The sequence below is a fragment of the Mastigoproctus giganteus genome, chromosome 7, assembly GCF_048544385.1.
Source record: "Mastigoproctus giganteus isolate SK-2022 chromosome 7, ASM4854438v1, whole genome shotgun sequence".
Taxonomy (NCBI): Eukaryota; Metazoa; Arthropoda; class Arachnida; order Uropygi; family Thelyphonidae; genus Mastigoproctus; species Mastigoproctus giganteus.
Window position 1 is genome coordinate 234,211,226 of NC_143581.1, and position 20,695 is coordinate 234,231,920.

The window sequence follows — 20,695 nt, forward strand, 5'->3', positions numbered from 1 at the left end:
TGCCCAGATTGTTCATTTACCTACAAGAATACCAGACAATCCTAACCATGCAGCCAACATGCTTCATCTTTTTCTCACAAACAACCCTTATAAGTACACAGTCAAAGTGAGTGGTCCTTTAGGCACCTCAGATCACAACTTGGTGATTCTCTTCTGCAATGGAGCCTTTATCTCATGGCTGTTCCCAACCTCGTATTGTTTGGCATTACAAGAATGCAAAATGGGATGACCTGCCAGATTTCTTTTCTTCTTTTCCTTGGTCGGATTACTTTTTCAAAACTTCTGATGTCAACGTTTGCTCAGATCGTGTCAGTGAAATTATTCTTGTAGGAATGGAATCTTTTTTATTCCACAGTCCACTTTAAAATCTCGTCCTTTATCTAAACCTTGGTTTTCCAATAAATGTGCTAAGGCTGTTCAAGAGAAGAACTTTGCATATCGTAATTGGCTTGTTTCCAAATCTTCAGATTCATTTTCTGCCTACACCAAAGCTCGCAACAATTGTAAAGCAGTTATTAATCAGTCCAAACTAGATTTTGAACAGGCTAAGAGTATAAAACTTGCTTCTTGCCCTAATGGTAGCCGAGCATTCTGGTCTCTTGCCAAAGCTATTGGCCTCAAATTTTGCCCTTCTCTGCTCCCACCTCTGTCAAAACCAGATGGTTCTGTTGTCACTTCAGCCAAGGATAAAGCTGACCTACTAGCATCCCATTTTTCTTCCAACTCCTGTATCAGTGATCTTGGTTAAACACCTTCCACCATTCCCAACATGCTCCATTCAATGCCTCCTGTGATCTTCCATCAAAAGGATGTCAGAAGGATTTTGACAAATCTTGATGCTAAGAAAGCTCCAGGTCCTGATGGTACTACTCCACTTGTTCTGAAAACGTATGCTCCTGAACTTACTCCTGTTCTTTGCCACCTTTTTTCACTTTCTTATTCCAAAGGTGTTTTTCCTTCTGCTTGGAAATTTGGAAAAGGTTAATTAATGACTTCTCTCTAACAGAATCTCTCCACTCGCTGTCTCATAGACGTATGTTTCTGCTGCATGAATTTTCAACAAATACTTCCACGGGCACTGCTATTCTGAATTGGCTTCTATAATTCCTGCTATCCCTTTCAAAACAGTCCGAACACGTGCCACCACCAGCCAACATCCATTTACTGTCCAACTTCAAACTCACAGAACCAACTTTTCATCTTCTTCATTTATTCATTCAATTGCCATTTTCTGGAACAACCTTCCTTCGTCCGTATTTCCTGAAAATTCCAGATTACAGAAGTTCAAGTCTAATGTCAGCAATATCTTCTTTTGTCTTCTCAACCTCCAACCCAAGCACGATACTAAGTACTATAGGTTCTAATACCTCTCGTGTTTGGGGTTTTCATAAAAAAAAAATATAATTAAAGAGATGCATTTAATTTTAATGTAGTCGTCCTTATAAACTGGAGTTCTAATATATCAAAATCAGTGCATGCTAATATAATTTTATCGCAGTGCCTGAGGATTGCTTCTATTTGCAATAAAAATACAACTTTTGCAGCAAACATAATAGCATTGTACAATAAGTTGATAAATAATAATTTCTCTATCGCTTACATGAAATACCACTTCAGGAATGCGATTAATATAATTAATTTCAAAAATTTATTTCCTGAACCCATTGCTTCAATATAATTACCATAATTACGGATTTAGAGCCATGTACATAGGATACGCTTTGCTTTCTTGGTGTCTTAAGAGAATGTTTCGGACACTGGAAAGACAAGGCATAGATACCCCACATTACGATTTTGAAGAAAATATATGAGGATGCTATCTCCTTTATTAGACTAGACAAAGACAGTAGGAAATTTAAAATCGAGAAAGGAGTTCGACAAGGAGACACAATATCTCCAAAACTGTTTACTGCTGCCCTTGAGGCAGCTCTCAGATTAGACTGCTCGCAGAAAGGAGTCAATGTGAACTGATAGTACCTAAACCATTTAAGATTTGCAGATGACATTGTGGTCATCTGTTAGCTAATCAGTTATGCACAGTTAGTAAGGATTTTGGACTAAAGATGAATATGGCTAAAACAAAAGTAATGATGAACAAGTATGCCACAGAAAGGGAAATAATGATTAAAGAGCAGTAATTGAAAAATATACTTATCTGGGACAAGTTTTTAGCTGTAATAATGATAAATGGCTGGAAGTCAAGAGAAGAATAAATTTTGGATGGATAGCATTCAGGAAATATAGTAACATACTGAAGAGCAATACCCAGTTTGTCTGAAACGTAAAATAATGAACCCATGTATACTGCCCACCATGACTTATGGAAGTGAAACTTGGGCACTCACAAAAAGAATGGAAGAGATGCTGAGAACTACAGAGGGAAGAATAGAACGAATTATATTGGGAATCAGACTGTTAGATAAGAAGAGAAACACATGGATTAGGCAGCAAACTCAAGTAAAGGACATTCTTATCAAAACTAAAGAACTAAAATGGTCTTGCGCAGGAGACAGCTTGAAGATATGATGAGAGATGGACTAAGAAAATAACAGAATGGTGCCCAAGAGGAGCTAGAAGAAAACCTGGAAGACAAAGGCGGAAATGGATAGATGAAATTCATGAGTTTGTGGGTAGTAAATGGATGGCCAGTGCTCAAAACAGAAGGAACTGGAAAGTTGCTGGAGAGGCCTTCATCCTGCAGTGGATTGAAAGTGGATTGAATACTTAAGTTCACGCTAAGATGACATGCAAATTCAGCTCGGGGTCCTACTATAGCAACGGGTTTGCGATCCCGGGCTTACCCGTGCTACAACTTATATCTTGCATTGTCTTTAAGCTGTCCTACATTCTTCGTTCTTATTTCTCCGAAATTATTAGGGTAATCCGAGGATGTAGGAGAAACTACTTCTTATTTGTACTACTATATTTTCGCTTTCATGGAGTTTTGTTTTTATTCATCTTACTATCTGCATGTTTCTCTTTGTGTTAACTTAATTTTAATTAATTAATTATTTATTTTTACCATATACATCATGTAGGGGTCACCACATGTATATTAACTCGCTAGAGTGATTGTTATTTCATGACGACTATTGTTGTTACTACATTATGTCCTGGATACGGTAGATATGCCTTATACTTTATATTTATTCTTATTTTAATTATTAAATTACGTTCTCTGTCGGGTGAACTATGTTCAATACGTGTTTGCATTTATACTGTTTCTTTTGATTCTAAAAAAAAAAATTTAACTACCTTTAATAGGTTTAGATTCAAATTACTTAATCTCTGAATTTATATATCTTAGCAGATATTGATCATTAGAGAAACAGAGAACTCCTTGTCGTTTTTTGCCTTCAGTCTGGGTGGTTGGCCCCAGTTGAAGTCACCAAGATTGTGGGTAGACAACGATTAGTTTTATGTATATACTTTAATTTTTTGTGTATATATATATTTATATATCATACCTTACTTTATCCCTTGCGTTTCTTTAAATCCATTTTGGTATTGTTTGTTTGAATCATCTCCAATATTATACAACATATTTTTTATATATATATATATATATATATATGTATATATTGTGTTTTTAAATAATTATTATAAGTGTCTAAATGATTATTTTCAATTTATCACTTGCAATTTTAATGCTATTGCCGTGTGGCAATTAGACATTATACGTGCTTGAATATTATAGTTTGATTGTTTAAACTTCTTCAATTTTCTGGTATTTATTTTCTATAAAGGTATTAAGGTTTATACGGAACAGGAGATTCAGTTAGAATGTGTAGTCTAACCTATTCCTGGGGGTCTGTAATGGTATTAAAGATATGATTAATATCTAATGAAGTTAAAGATAAAATTATGATTATTTTAACCAACAAATCAATATCAACTAAACATTCCTTTACCTGGTCATCTACCCGCTACTTCATTGGGGTCTTTGACCGGATCGATAGCCAGATTAAAGGAATGTCTCATAATTACCAGTTTCTGTTAACTCCTTATCAGTTTTGCCATTGTATTGAGATTATTTCTACTCTTATAAATTATTTAGTTAATTGAATATGGATATATATAATTTAATTTGTAATATCAGATAATTTTAATTTTTGGAAAAAACTTTAATCTTAGCATCGTAATCAGCAAACTGGTGGAGGAGAAACAAAGCTCAACGGGTAATTATCGGCATAAAAGAGAAGAGTTATACTTACGGTGTCTGTCCGTTGGTGGTCTGTTGGAAAAAGAGGGGTTAGTCCCGTTCTCTGTTTGTTATATAACAGGGTTGTTTTGAGTGCGCAGCCACGCCTATTGTTAATTGATATTGTTGCAGTATGATGCAATTTGTAAGTCATGAGATGAGAGGTCTGATTTCTATGTAGGCCGGGGGTGGGGGGGGGGCTGAGTCCGGGGGAAATACTTAGGATTTAATAGAAATTACATGGTGAAAATAATATATACACGAATTGTTTGTTTGTTTTTTACATGCGTTGTCTATTGTTATTTACATAAATTAGTTGTTGCTATTTACATGAATTAGTATTTGCTATCCCTTTGGACTGGGCTGGTATAGCTGCGGTCAGAGGACGAGCCTCCTCTGAGTGCAATAAATCCGGACCTCAATTTAGGTAGTTTTTCTTTTGCATTATGAATTAGACATTTATTCTGATTCTGGTTTATAGTTGTTTTATTATATTGTCAATAATATTATATAATAGAACATCAAAAATCAACCCATATATAATCACATATAATAGAACATCAAAAATCAACCGAATTCTGCACATATAATAATATTCCTCTTGCTCAGATTGAGGAACGAGAGTTGTAGAATAGATGTGCGGAAATTTGCCTCTAGCCAGCAGGTGGTTGATTGGTGGTACAGACTTCTATCTTTTGTTGTGGAAGTTGATAGCCTAAATAAATTTAAGGCTGAGCTGGACAGGCATTTGAAACAAATGGAGGGGTGAAATAGGAAGGGGTTTTTTTTTGGCTGATGCTGCATAAGCTTGCTTTCTTGCATCATATGCCTATGCTAATCATTTATAACTGCAAATTTCATCCTCATTCATTTTGCTTATGCCTCTCAGAGCCTTAAACACCTCAGTCAAGTCACCTCTAAGGTGCCTAGTTTCCAAGCTCTACAACCCACATATTCGAAGTCTTTCCTCATTTGGAGACCCTTTTCCGATCTCACCAGACGATTTACCTGTCTCCTGACCCTTTCAAGAAGTAGAATATCTTTCTTTAGGTGCGGTCTCCATACCTGAACACAGTATTCCAAGTGTGTTCTAACAATGGCTTTATACAATGGGAGTATAATGTCCTTATCTCTACTGGCAGTTGTTCAATACATCATCAATAGGAAACCATGGGCCTTCCTTACAACCTGTCTATAATGCTCAGAGAACTTAAAGTCGGACTGTATCATAACACCCAAGTCCCTTTCCTCCACTACCAGCTTTAGTTCAATGCCATGAAGTGAATAAGTTATTTTGGGGTTACTGTTCCCCACGTGCAATACCTTACACTTTGTTGGATTAAAGCATAGCTGCCATTTTTCTGAAGTCTTATCTAGATCATTCTGAAGAAGCTCTGCTTGGCGGCGATCATTAACTATGCTACCAATCTTTACCTCATCTGCAAATTTAGACATCATGCCCTCTTTCCTTTCATCGATGTCATTTATGAAAATCAAAAACAACAGTGGCCCTAATACTGATCCTTACGGAACCCCACTTCTTACATCAACCCAATCTGAGGAATAACCATTTATCACAACCCTCTGCCTCCTGCTCTGAAGCCATCCAGGTATCCATCTAAGTATTTTCCCTGTGATTCCAACGTGTTCCAACTTATAAAGTAACCGCTCAAATGGGACTGAATCAAATGCTTTGTTGAAATCCAAATAAACAATGTTGAAATTATTCCCAAAGTCCAGCTGTTGAGTGACCCTGTCAAAATAGCTAACCATATTAGTTAAACATGATTTTCCCTTTATGAAACCATGCTGAGTATCCTTCAGAATTCCATTTCTATCTGAATGATCCTGAATCCCAACTTTGATCATTGTCTCCATGATTCTCCTTACTACTGAAGTTAGACTAACTGGCTGATAATTTCCCACTTCATTTTTAGAACTGCCCTTATCTATTGTAGACACGTTGGCACTTTTCCAATCCAATGGAATCATTCCCGAGTTCAGTGATGCTCGCATAATTAGCCTCAGTGGTTCAATGCACTCACTTGCCACCTCCCTTAAGATTATAGAGTATGCCATCAACCCCAGGAGCCTTACTGGCCTGCAGGCATGAAAGTTTTTTTTATTCAATAAACATGTGAAATTTCAACATCATTAATTACATTTTTTTCAACTTCACTCCCATAATTTCTCATTGACGTAAAGGTTTTTTCTTCTGTAAATATCAATGCAAAGTAACTGTTCAGTTCATCTGCAACTTCAGCTGGGGTATATAATACTGTCCAACATCCATTACATAAGGGTACAATATAGTTTGTTCTCTCCTTTGCATTATATATGTGAAGAATTCCTTATTGCTGGCAAAGAGAGCAAAGAAAAATTCCTCTTTGCTCTCTTTGCCAGCAATTTTTCATAATCTGCCTTTGCCAGCCTAACTTTTCTGTGGCACTATTACAGATCAATTTGTAGCTGTTATACGCTTCTGTACATTTTATTGCTCTGTAACTTTTCCATGCTGTCTTTTTCTGCTCAAGTAATCTGGGAACTTCATTATTTATCCAACTTGGAATCCTCCTCATGGATTATTGTTTTAATGGTATTTATGCATTCAAGGCTTCTGTAATTAATGTTTTAAAGATATACTATAGTTCAGTTGTATTTGCTCTCTGTGAGATATCTACTCAGTAATAGAGGCCATGTAGCACCTTAAGCCGTCATAATTTCCTTTCCTTCAGGAAAGGAAATTATGACGGCTTAAGGTGCTACATGACCTCTATTAACTGGGTAGATAAAGAAAACTATAGAAAATTATTAACTGAGTAGATAAAGAAAATTCTTCCCCAGTGATCTTATTCTTACTCACTGAGTTACTTTTTTCACTTTTATTTCCTATGGATTTTAAAAGGTGAGTACTAGGAAATAAGATTTTGCTAAAAAATTTTAATTATACTTGTAATCCATGCAAAAAAAGTGACATTTCTCTTTTCTAACAGTCCTGCTGATTCAGTGAACTTTGTAAAATAGTGCTAACTGCTGTTGCTAATTGCAGATATGTAACTAGAAAAAAGGCTCTGAGTGCCAGGTATATTCATAATGAAATAATATTGTACCAATCAGCAAACTGTTTAAAAACAAATAACTTTAATCTGAGCATTTTCATTACATATGCATATAAAATAAAAATTAAAGACAGAGAATTGTATAAACAAAATCACTGAAAACTGTATACAACGAACTAAAATCAAATACTCAAAACCAATTGAAACCGTATGAGCATTGTACCTCTTTGTCAATTCAAAATAAGAAACATGACAGTAGGTCAATATATGCCCACATAGCATAACCTTGCACATGTGTAGACATCTCCCAGTGCAGATCATGGTTGGCAGGGGGGGGGGAGGAAAAGTGAGAAAGAAAAGGGGATGGTGGGATGTGAAAGAGAAGGAGGGCATTACTTTCCAGACCCAGCAAACTTAGTGTGGCAGGAATTGGCAATGTGATTATCCTGCCATTTCTCATCACACTGTAAAATAGCGGACTCCATAATTGGAGGCTGTTTTGGAATGAACAACATCTTAATTATAATTCATGTTCCAATGTTGGGGTGTTAAGCTGCATTCACAACTCCTGCCATCTTGTGTGAATGGAAGCCCTCCACATAAATGCAGTGGGTTCCACCATTAATCACAGTGGTGGAACTCACATTCTATTAAGGAGACCATTATTTTACAGTGGGATGAGAAATGGCAGGCTAATCACATTTCCAATTCCCACCACACTGGGTTTGCAGGTCTTGCGAGTAATGACCTCCTCTTTCCCATCCCACCACCCTCTTTTTCATTTCTCACCCCCCACCCTGCCAACCACGATCCACTCCAGAAGATGTCTGCGCATATGCAAGGCTATGCACATGCATCATTTCTTTTCTGTCAATATATTGGCATACTGTCATGTTTCTTATTTTGAGTTGACAAAGTGGTGCAGTGATTTGAAAGCTTCTCATAAGGTTTTATATTGGTTTTGTCTATTTTATTTTAGTATACACTGTTTAATGCTTTTATTTAAATTATCCTGTCTTTAATTTTTTATTGTATATATATATTCTCAGATAGAAGTTATTTTATTTTAAACAGTTTGCTACGATATTACTTCATTACAGCTGGTTATAGATTTGTGTGCAGCAGTGATCTGTTTGATGTTTCTTTAGAGTGGGTAAGAGTGAAAATGCTCAGTGTGCAGGTACAACTGTAAAAATGTATGTTAACTAACAATTGTAAAATTTTACCCTGGTTGTGTGAAAATAAATATTTCTGTATGCATAAATTAAGTTACTTTTAGGAAGAGATTAACCGTGAAGCTGCTTCAGGAGTTTTTCTCTTATGTTAAATAATACTTTGCTAAGCTAAATTAAAAGATATGAAAATTTTGTAAAATCTATGCATGTGATTCTAGCAGACATGATGGCAAGTTACAAGCTAAGTTGCTTATTTTATAGTGGTACCATAAAAGAGAAATTACTTTTCTGCTTTTATACTTCTACGATTTTTGCTTTTATTGAAATAGGATTTTAAAGCAAACATATATAAAACATATTTAAAGTAAACATATATAATGTTTTTATATAATTTAGAGGTAGAAATATATCGTGAAGAACTAGAAGGAGTTAAGATTAAAGGCAAGGGTTGTCCCAAACCAATAAAAAACTGGGCTCAGTGTGGAGTTAGCAAGAAAGTGTTAGAAGTTTTAAAAAAGTGAGTGTGCACATTTTATATTCATATTGCTTTCTGTTATATTTATCACCTGTTTTTCAAGCAGGAAGTAAGACAAAATGCTGTGTGATATTACTTTATATATTTATTGATGGTTTTAATTGGAAATGTTTTAAAAAATATATTGTTAAAGAAATACTGATTTACACTGAATGGTGTTATACTGAATTACAGTTTTTGCCCCTTAATCTATATATATATATATATATATATATATATATATATATATATTGATTATTAGATAGTGAGTATATAATGATCATTAAGTCTGCTTTTATTATGCTTTCACATAACTGTCATTGAAATTTTCTCTCCTGATGTGGCAAGCAGCTTGACAGATAGCTTGCTTGATATTATTTCACTATTTTGTATCAACATTAACATTTAAGTACTGACATACAGTTATTGGGACATAGGTACTGACATGTCATCTGTGTACCTTGAAACAAAATTATTTTTTCATACTTGTTTTTATTTGAAATTCAATTATATTTTGGACACTTATACTATCCTTATTTATGATAATGTAAATCCACAAAAAGTATAAAAATAATGCACTATTTTTGAGAAAAAAAATATTTATTACTTAGAGATACAAAAATACAAAAGAAATGCATGTCTACTGTATTTTGCAGGAGGAAAAAAAACTAAGCAAACAAATATAAGGATTGTTATTTTAATATGTTGAAAAAAGGCTAAGTAAGCATTATATACATAAAACACTAAATAAAGAACAAACTAACAATATAATTACAAACACTTTCTTAGACATTTTCTCTACATCGGAGGCACAGTCTCTTTGCACATTGAAGACATATAGGCGTCTTACATGAATTACAAAGTTATTTTGTCATTCTTCTTCTTTTTTTTTTTTTGTGGAAACCCCAAACACGAAAGGTATCAAAACCTATAGTACATAGTACCGTGCATGGATTGAAGGAGAAGTATGGGGGGAGGGGGATGCCGGAAACTTTGCTCTAGAGACTAAACATGGGTTTCACCACTTCAAGCCTCCAATAAGCAAAGTGGTGGTATTTCACCGGTTGATGAAAGTCATCTACCACCTGATTTAATTAAGATTATATAGGAAAGATTTCTGAGCAATATATATAGTACTGATATGTTCACCAAGGTGTTTGGGACTTTCACCTGGCCAAAAGAAGGCTAGAAAATGGATCTTGTGAGAATTAAATATACAATTATTCTCAATGAATGGTTTGAAGTTTCAAGGTTACTGGATGAAATTAAATTAGCTTTTGATAAGGTATTAGTATAAAAGTAGTAGCAAATGATGATAGGAAGCCAGCTTTTAAACGGCATCAACAAAACAAAAAAAAACTATTCATCTCATCTGTCCATCCATTCTAATAATTTCTATCTAAACTTTAGTTTTGACAAAAATTTCTTTAGCATTATTAGAGGTATATGGTGCAAGAAAGCAAGCTTATTTTTTTTATTATTTTTTTTTATGTAAACCCCAAACGACAGGTATTAAAACCTATAGTACTTAGTACCGTGCTTGGGTTGGAGGTTGAGAAGACGACTTTTTACTTGGACAGTAAAAACTTGGCATTTTTCCAGAACATCTTGGCATTTTACTTGGTGTTTTTCCAGAACATCTTCATCAACTAAATCTAAATTCAGCTATCTTCAATACACAGAATGTGGCGTAATCAAAATTTTATTTCTCTAGGCACACGTGGATTTGCTTCCCTTCTTCTCATATGTGGTTCAACCATTTGCCTTGCAGGTTGTTTCTAAAAATTTGATTTTGCTGGTATTCAGGGATTGTCCCTATAAAATTGGTGGACTATGTATGCATTAGTGCAAGCAACATCTGAAATTCTGGATCAGGATTTTCACTGTTGCTCTCATTATCTTCTGATATTTCGTATGCTGTACCGTGCTCACTTTTAATTGAAAAATCATTATCAACATCCCTTTCTATTTCACTCGCATCACTATCACACTCTTCATACCATTTTTGCACTCTTCAAAATAATCATCAATAGGACAAACAGTCTTTGAATAACCTGCTTTACTACTCATTTTGCTGAAGCCAATAAATGTATCTATGCACGATTACAGTTATACTTGTACTGCTGTGTTGTCTATCAGACGACAACTTTTCAATTTTGGACAACTTCGGTAATATTCGGATTATTTCATTAATGCATAGGAAATATGCTTGTTGTCTTGCCATTTGAGTGTACACTTGGAGGGATTTTCATATTTTATCAATTAAAAGAGATATCGCAATTTTAAAAATTGTGGTAGTCAGTCAGACGACGTACCAGTTGACTTTATTGTGGTGTAACTCCTGAAATATTTTTCCTGCCTGTTGGTGGTTATTTGTCTCTAGAAAGTTCCAATTTCTTCGCATCATTTCTTTTCAGAGATTTTGCCCCTTCAACATTGGCAACTGTACTTGGTGATGGGTCTAGTCTGCACAGGAATCGTAAGGAGGAAGTTGTTCTCGCCCGGACCCGCATAGGACACAGTCATTTAACTCATTCGTTTTTGCTGAGGGCTGATGACCCTCCTATGTGTGTGTCCTGTGGCACAATTTTAACGATCAGACACCTTTTAATTGACTGTCCAGATTTTAGCAGCACTCGTTTTACCGCTTTTAATCATCTGACTGAGCCTTATACACTCAGTCAGATTTTATCCGACAATGACAACGTGTCTGCTGTTTTTAGCTATTTTAAATCAATAAAAGTTTTTAATTGTATTTAAAATTTATGTTATTGTTACGTCTTTATTGGTTTATTTTTTATATCTTTGTTATTATTCATCTGGACATGGCCTAACTACTTAGGTCACTGAATGTTTTAACTTTTTACATATGACCGGTATTTGGCGCATTATAGCCCCAGTTGCTGATGCGCCAATAAAAACCAAACCAAACCAAAACTTGGTGATGGGACCTCCCACTGATTCTGCTGGTCCTTCAGATTAGTATCGCTGGGATTCAATGCCCACAGCATAGATATTAGGGCAACATCTTAGGAATCTGGTGTGTTTGCCATGCACTGTGACCTGTGGAAACTCAAAAGGGGAATCCTTGTGTTTGAAGGGCCCAGCTTCAACACACCATTTTGGCCCATGCTTTGACAAAACTGGTAGTCCTGGGATATCTCACCCAGAATCAATCAACTAGTGGGCTCACCAGAAAGATCATCTCCGTCACTGCGATTCCCTACCCTCATGGTCTGAGGGTGGGGGAATGGCAGTAGTAGTCTGTCAACTGTATACTAATATAATTTGACAGACTATCAGATACTAATATAGTTGACAGTAACCACCAATACAGCAAAATGGCCAAGAATAGAAGAAACCTAGTAATTCACTCCACTACTGAAGAACCCATTTGGGAAGATGTTACCCTTTTTCATTCAGAAAGGTCTAGAATGGTTGGCAATGTTTTCAAAATCAGTGAAACAGCTTCATTCTGGTGATATTTGAATTTGAAAGTGTCTGCAATTCTGCCCAGACACGACAGGAGGGAGTATATGATGAGAGCCCTGTCGATCAATTCGGCCCTGGAAAGATTGTGCAAGGCTCAAGAGGTAGAATTTTTTTCAGCCTGGTCTGTACTTATTAACAGGAGAGATTACTTCTACAGGGATGGGATACACTTAAATAGAAAGGGTGCTAGAATGTTTGCTGATGCTATCGAGGCAGTGTTAGGCGAGTCGGAAAACTGCTAGATTGGGGGGATACAAGGACTAATAGATTAACAGTAGCCACCGGCAGAGGTGAAAGTGATTCTTGCACTGCTTCTATTGGAATGAGCAGCAGCCTGGAAAATAAGATGCAGGATATTTCAGAGACTGCTGGAAGTCATTGGGGTACAAGTAAACACATGGGTTGTGTTAGGGTAGCTAAGAATAGGAACAGGTGTATGTATACTTGCATATACACCAATGCTAGGAGTTTGGTAAATAAATTTGATGAATTTGAGGTATTGCTCAGAACATCAAAGGCAGATATTGTTGGGATATCAGAGACGTGGTGTCATACAGATATAAGGAATGCAGAACTGGAATTAGGGGAGTACAATGTGTACAGGAAAGACAGACAGGATATCTTTCTCATCTAAAAGACTTAATTTCGGTGTACATTTCTTCAACCTCTTCATCATCATGTCTCAATGTTGGTGAATAAATCATTATAACCTTTAGCTTGTACCTCTTATAAATCCCGAGTATTAGTCTTGAAACCCTTGGTGATGTACTTTTGAATTCCAAAACGTTTTTTATATCTTTATGGACCAGAAAGCCAACTCCACCTTTGCTCCTTTCACTGTTTCCATTGTTGTACAGCAGATTTCCACTTGATAAACTTATAAGTGATTCATTTCTTCTTCTTGTTTCAGCCAAATCAATGATATTCCAATTCACATTTTCTAATTCCTTTTCCAGCTCTAATGTCTTCACTGATGAGCGATCTTACATTGTAACAGGCCAAGTTCAGTTTCTGTGCATGGCAGCCTGGTCGTACCCAGAGATTCTTAGCACCCTCTGCTTCCACTCCAATCCTCTTGCTGTAAGAGGGGGAGTGAGAGCCACTGGGGACTGAGGGCTGTTTGTTTAGTCGTGCTGTCATGTGCTGGAGGGTTTGGTCTTTTACTCTTCATGCTGACCACACGTCTTGAAGAGAACCACTCTATACGTTGATTGCCACCTGAGTGAAGTAACAGGGCTTACCATCGGGAAGTTGTGCATGAGTGGATTTTAGGGAGGCAGGCCAACCGGACTTCTCCTAAATCTTCTGAAATAGAAAGATATTGGACCTTCTAAACATTGATTCATGTTTAGAAGGTTTAATACCTTCGTTGTCCTCGTTTTCCTTCTCTTATCATTATTGACATTAATTAGTATTGTCACTATTGTCACTATTGTCACTAGTTCTTAAATTTGAATTTTTTCTTTTTTTTGAAACTGTCCAAAATGTCAATGTCATTTGAATATTCAGGTACATACTATGACCATGTAAACAGAGATAGCGAAAATTTGCAGAAAAATGTGAATAATACACTTCCGCTAAACAACAGATGATTATTTGTCGGGGTAAAATAAAATCACTCTCTCCTAATTCTCGAACAGGGCGCTTACAGTTGATTCACAGCAGTGTCCAACCTACAGCCTGCCAGGAAAGTCAACTAAAACAGCATTTTAAATTTTGTAATTAAAACAGTTTTCTCATTAAATGTTTTGTTCAGTAAATGTAATTGTGTATTGTACTTAATAAAATTTTACCCTTATGAATATTTTCAATTTTACTTTTACATCCAACAAGGTATGGAAAATGTAACACACTAAATAAATCTAACTTTGAATTCTTTTTTAATATCGCCCCTGTACGGGAAAAGTTTGGACACCACTGCAGTAGAAGGTGGACCAGAGCCCATTGAGAATACCCCTTGATCTGTTCACTGTTGACTAGCACAACTTCTCTGTATGTGAGACAGGTGGTTGAATAGGTTTTATCAGGTACCACTAAGTTGTAGAATGGTAATCCCCTTTAGCTCTCTTAATTCGTGCAGCAGCACTAATTGCCTAAATTGCCTGAAGGCTAGAAATACGAACAGTGCGTATTGAATTAATTCTCTCCTAATCCATTCACTATATAAAAATTTTCTTCATTCTACGGAAAGTATTTTAAATGTTACTTCCAAGGGGAATTCAAAATACAGTAAACCCCCTCTATTCGCGGTATCTGTATTCGCGGTCGCTGGTTTAATTTAAAATGAAACCTAAAAAAATGTGAATTTTAAAGTGCCGTGAACATTTTCTGCCATAAAAAACATGGGCATGGCTGGCGCCTCCGTAGCCAGGTGGAAAGGAGCAGCAGTGCATAGCACACGCTTCTTGATTAGACCGGGGTTCGAGCCCGTCACCACCAAATATGGAGGATGCGGAAAGGTCAGGGAATGACCACCGCATATCCCGGAGCAATATGGCCTTAGTTGCTAATGCTCCTAAAAACCAAACAACAAACAAACAAACAATGGGCGTGGCTAAAATTATCTTTCCCGGTAAAAACAGCACTCAGTGGGTGGGGGAGAGGGATGACAAAATCGCAAGCGTGAATGTTTCTCGCTAATCCTTGTTCAGTATGTGTTATGCGCTTGTCGTGGAAGGTTTCGTCGTTTACTTTTAATTTATATGCTTATAAATTGAATAAATTTATAAATTTATATGCTTACAAAAGTGATAAATCTACTGTTTTGCGTTGTGTTAGCATAAACAGACTTTTTTGAGTGTGTTAATGGAAGAAAGTGACTTTATTGTGGACAAGTTCTTTCTAACCCGTACAAAAATATGGCTACGAATAACAAGGAAAATGTGAAAATATCAAAGAAGGTGGTGACATTAGCGAAATTGAGTTATTAGACAAAATTTCTAAAGGTGAAAGTGTCTCCTCAGTGGCAAAACATTATAAAATCAATGAGTCAATGGTACGATCAATCAAGAAATCGGAAGAAAAAATCCGTTGTAGTGTCCGTGAAAATGCTCTAATTGCTTCAAAAATTTGCTCTGTAACTCGTGATGTTAAATTAGAAAAAATGGAAAAAGCTTTAAATCTGTGGATAGAAGACCGAACTCAAAATAAAATTCCGTTAAGTTCACTCATCATTCGTAAAAAGGCAAAACTGCTTTATCACCACTTTAGCGAAACTGGTGATAGCACTGGCAGCATAAGTTTTTTAGCTAGCAATGGTGCTCGTTTGAAAGATTTGTTTGAAATTTCTACTAAATATTAGAAATTTCTAATAAACATTTCACTATGTACTGTCTATGTACATAGTCATATTATGAAAGTACATATAATACACACACACACATGAACAAAATTTTAGACTAGTTTTTCTTATATATTTCATACTTTGGAACAGAACCCCTTTATTTAACCCCAGGGGCTCACATCTGGTGAGTATGGGCTTGGCATACCTAGGGTCCTGAGCTGGATATCATCATTCTTCTCTTCCTTGGTGATTCCCTTTTATCTCTCTCTCTCTCTCTCTCTCTCTCTCTCTCTCTCTGGGTAGTTCAGAAATTTTTGTTTTTTTTTTTTTTTTTGGCTGGTGCAGCATAAGCCTTAGGCTTCCTTGCATCATATGGTATAATAATAATTACTATGGGAGCCATAACTCAGTATTCGCGGCATTTCTCAGGAACGTAACCCCCGCGAATAGCGAGGGTTTACTGTAATTTGCTATAAAAGGACTTCGTTAAACAGAGGTCCGACTGAGTAATTTAGAATTATAAAAATATTTATACAGTTTTATATAGAAAATATCTTAACAGTAAACACTGAAAAATACAAATTTAGTTAAATAATTTTATGCTTATTTGAATAGTAGGTAAACGTGTTAAAAAAATTTACGGAATATTACAAATTTTGAGGTGCACTGCAACCAAATGCCACACGTCACTGTTAATAAAGGTGCTGGTACACCATACCATTGTGTACCATCCCAAAAAAAAGCACTGAATATATATTTTTTAACTCCCCCCCCCCCCCTCTCCAAGTTCATTTCATTGAACCAAAATATGCTGGCCAACTGTTGTGTGACTGATCAAGGAGCTTCCACATGTCTCTTATAAAGGAGAAAAGAAATTAACAATAATAACTTGTATTTAATAAATTTTATTGATAAATAAAGATTTCATTTATTTCCTTAAGTGGTGGGTGATATAAAATTTTAAGCTTTGATTCAAGTTCAGCACATTTAGGTTTACTAGAGCTATCTCGTTAAAGTAGAAAATCTTCCACTTTCGTTGTTTTTTATACACAAATGTGTTCAAGTGATTTTATACCTGCATAAATTCAAGCCCTTTTTTTTTTAATTGTTAAAATGAGTTTTATATTTATTTTTTCTGCTTAAATATTTATTTTAGGCATAATTATGAAAAACCAACACCCATTCAAGCACAAGCCATACCTGCCATTATGTCTGGTAGAGATATGATTGGAATAGCTAAGACAGGTTCTGGTAAAACCTTGGCTTTTCTAATTCCTATGTTTAGACATATCCTTGACCAGCCACCTTTAGAAGCTGATGATGGACCAATTGGTATGTACATAAAAAGTTATTTTAGTTTTAATGCAATTTAAGCTGAATTTAATTAATTAAAAGGTGATTTATGTGCATCATCCATTTCATATTTGTTTTGATGATATCCACTCATATTGCAGTAGATACAATGAAGTTACAATTAAGTTTTTTTTCTTATCGACTTTCATTATGGGAATGTATATCATATTAACCAATAACAAATCAGTCAAAATTATAGGAGGGTGACTGAAGAATACAAAGATGGGCAAGGTGGTTAATGGTAATCAGCTTCAACAAGATCTTGATAAATTATTTTGATGAATGGATGGCAGCTGAAATTTAACATTGGAAAATCTAAGGCCTTGAATATAGGGTAGCAGTAATTCTGGAGAAATGCATTAGTTTGATAGCAGTAAATCCAACATAGTTGACAATGAAGAGGACTTTGAAGTAATTATACAGTCCGATAGGAAATGCTCTAACAGTGTTGATGGGCTGCTAGGGATTCTGTCAAAGTCATATAGTAGATTACATGCAGGTAATTGAAAAAAAGAGAAGTCTGGTTGGCCTGCATCCATAAAATACATTTGTACACACCTTCTCATTGGTAAGCCCTGTTATGTCACGTTGGTGGCAATGAATGTGTAGAGTGGTTCTCTTCAAGATGTCTGGTCAGCGTGAAGAGGAAAAGGCCAAACTCTCCAGCACTTATATGAAAACACAGTGAAAAAATGGCCCTCAGTCCCCAGAGGGTGCTTAGAATCTTTGGATATGACCAGGCTGCCATGCACAGAAACTGAATTTGGCCTGTTACAATGTAAGATCGCTCATCAGCGAAGAGCGGATAGTAGAGCTGGAAAAGGAATTAGAAAATGTGGATTGGAATATCATCGACTTGGCTGAAACCTTCAATGGCATCAATCCTTCTAAAACTCAGTCTTGTCTTATATCTCACAAAAAGGATTCTTCTGCAACTATGCTTATCTTTGGTGACACTCCGATTTCTAGGAAAGTTGATATATATATCTTTTGGGGATTACCCTTACTTCTAACCTCTCTTGGCACAATCACATTACAAATATTGCTTCCTATGCATTTAAAAAACTTGTTTTTCTCTTTTTTTCTATTGCTTCCTATGCATCGAAAAAACTTGTTTTTATCTTTTGCTCTCATCATTACTTTTCTTCCAAACAGCTGTTTCTTCATGGAACAATATTCCATGCTGTTTCTTCCAAACAGCATGGAATATTGTTCCCACACCCGGGGCGGTGCCCCCCAAACCTCTCTCAGGCTTCTAGATTCCATTCAGAACAGGGCAGTTAGGTTTATTTATGACTCATCGCTAACAGAGTCTCTGCACTTGCTGTTTCTGCTGCATGCCTTTTCTACAGATACTTCCATGGGCACTGTTCTTCTGAATTGGCTTCTATAATTCCCACTCTCTCTTTCAAAACAGTCCGAACACGTGCTGCCAACATCCATTAACTGTCCAACTTCAAACTCACAGAACAAACTTTTCATCTTCCTTGTTTATTTATTCAACTGCCATTTTCTGGAACAATCTTCCTTCATATGTCTTTCCTGAAAATTACAGTCTACAGAAGTTCAAGTCTAATGTCAACAAATATCTTCTTTTGTCTTCTCAACCTCCAACCCAAGCACGGTACTAAGTACTATAGGTTTTAATGCCTCTCGTGTTTGGGGTTTTCATAAAAAAAAAAAAAAAAAACAGAATCTGCTGTACACCAATGGATAGTGAAAAGAGTGAAGATGGAGTTGGTTTTTTGGTCCATAAAGATATAAAAATCATTTTGGAATTCAAAAGTACATCACCAAGGTTGTCAAGATTACTACTCAGGATTTCTAAGAGGTACAAACTAAAGGTTATAATGATATATTCACCTGCATCCAGCCATGATGATGAAGAAGTTCAAGTTGTGTTAGGTTATGTTGTACACTTAACCTAACCACCAAAATGTACACTTAACCTAACCACCATTGAGAGATTTCTATATGAACAAAAAACTCACTACATCATTATTGGGGGACTTCAGTGCTAAGGTTGGAAAGGACAAAACAGCACAGAAAGGGAAACTATAGGAAATTTTGGAATTGGTAAAAGAATTGAAAGAGGTGAAAGACTTGTAATCTCAAGGAAATTCAGTCATGAACACTTTTTTTTCAAGAAAAGGGTGAACAGAAAGTGTACATGGAAAAGTTCAAATGGATTAACAACTAATGTACAATTTAGTGCAATAGCATCATTTCTGTGCATAGCCAACTACTTAAATAGTTATGAATTGGTATCATTTAAGTATATCTCATACACTGATGAGCCCAAATATTATGACCAGTGAGTCGTTATGCAAATAGGAGCATCTACAAGTGAACTGCAGTTGGGTCGGGACACGGTATAAAAAACACCAGATACTGAGCTCTGTTAATCAGTGTTACTCTTGTTCTTCAGATGGGAAAGACAGCAGACTTAAGCGAGTTTGACAAAGGCCAAATTGTAATGGCCAGATGACTGGGTCAGAGCATATCCGAAACAGCACTGTTGGTGGGATTCTCACAGTCAGCCGTGGTTTATACCTACCGAAAGTGGTTCCATGAGGGGGGAACCCATGAACTGTTGGCGAGATGTTGGACGACCACGGCTCATCGATGCTCAGAGGTGAGAGAAGGCTCTCCCGGATGATACGTGGCAAAGGAAGGGCGACTGGTGCAACTCACCAGTAATTGGAATGCTGGTGACAGGAGTAATGTGTCACAATACACACAGTACATTGAACCCTGCTGAAAATGGGGCTATGTAGCCGCAGGCCACTCTGAGGCCCATGCCAACCATGGTTAACCGGTGACAGCACCTACAGTAGGCACTCAAGCATGGAAATTGGACCTTGAGTGATTGGAAAAAGATCATCTGGTCCGATGAATCATGTTTCCTGTTGCACCATGTGGACGGCTGGGTATATGTGCGTTGTTTACCTGGGGAAGTGATGCCACCTGGATGCACTGTGGGATGAAAATAAGCTGTTGGCTACGGTGTCATGCTTTGGGCGATGTTCTGCTGGGATACCCTGGCTGCAGTCATCCATGTGCCGGGCACTCTGATGTCTACTACCTACCTAAACATCATTGTTGACCAGGTCTTTCATGGCAATGATCTTCCCTTCTGGCGGTGCCATCTTTCAGCAGGATAATGCCCATTCCACACCACCCAGATTGTTTGAGATTGGTTCGCAGAACATGAAGAAGACTTCCAGATATTGCCCTGGCCTCCAAATTCCCTGACATCAATCCCATTGTGCATCTGTGGTTTGTGTTGGAATGCAACTCCGATCTGTGGCATCTCAACCACGGACCTTACAGGAGTTAAAGGATCTACTGATTACATGTTGGTACCAGATACCACAAGACACATTTTGAAATCTTGTAGTGTCTGTGCCTTGTCGAGTATGAGCTGTTTTGGCTGCACGTGGAGGACCACCATCATCATATTAGGTAGGTGGTCATAATGTTTTGGCTTATCGGTGTATTGTGAATACCCTCACAACAAGTTACCATGATATTGCACTATCGAATAAGTAATGCTTCACCATAGGAAGTGTTACTTATTCGATATGCATATGAAAGGAGAAGACTATTGTTATTTAT

The 20,695-nt window shown here is 36.5% G+C and overlaps 1 protein-coding gene across 3 annotated transcripts in view; it reads left to right on the forward strand.

Moving 5' to 3' along the window:
* Prp5 (pre-mRNA processing factor 5) overlaps positions 1 to 20,695 on the forward strand; it is a 405,747-nt gene that overhangs the window by 157,712 nt on the left and 227,340 nt on the right. For all 3 annotated transcript variants that reach the window (XM_090378220.1, XM_090378221.1, XM_090378222.1), the window contains 2 exons: positions 8,832 to 8,952; positions 16,881 to 17,056. In XM_090378220.1, coding sequence (XP_090234346.1) covers positions 8,832 to 8,952; positions 16,881 to 17,056 — 297 coding nt within the window. The remainder of the gene's footprint in view (positions 1 to 8,831; positions 8,953 to 16,880; positions 17,057 to 20,695) is intronic.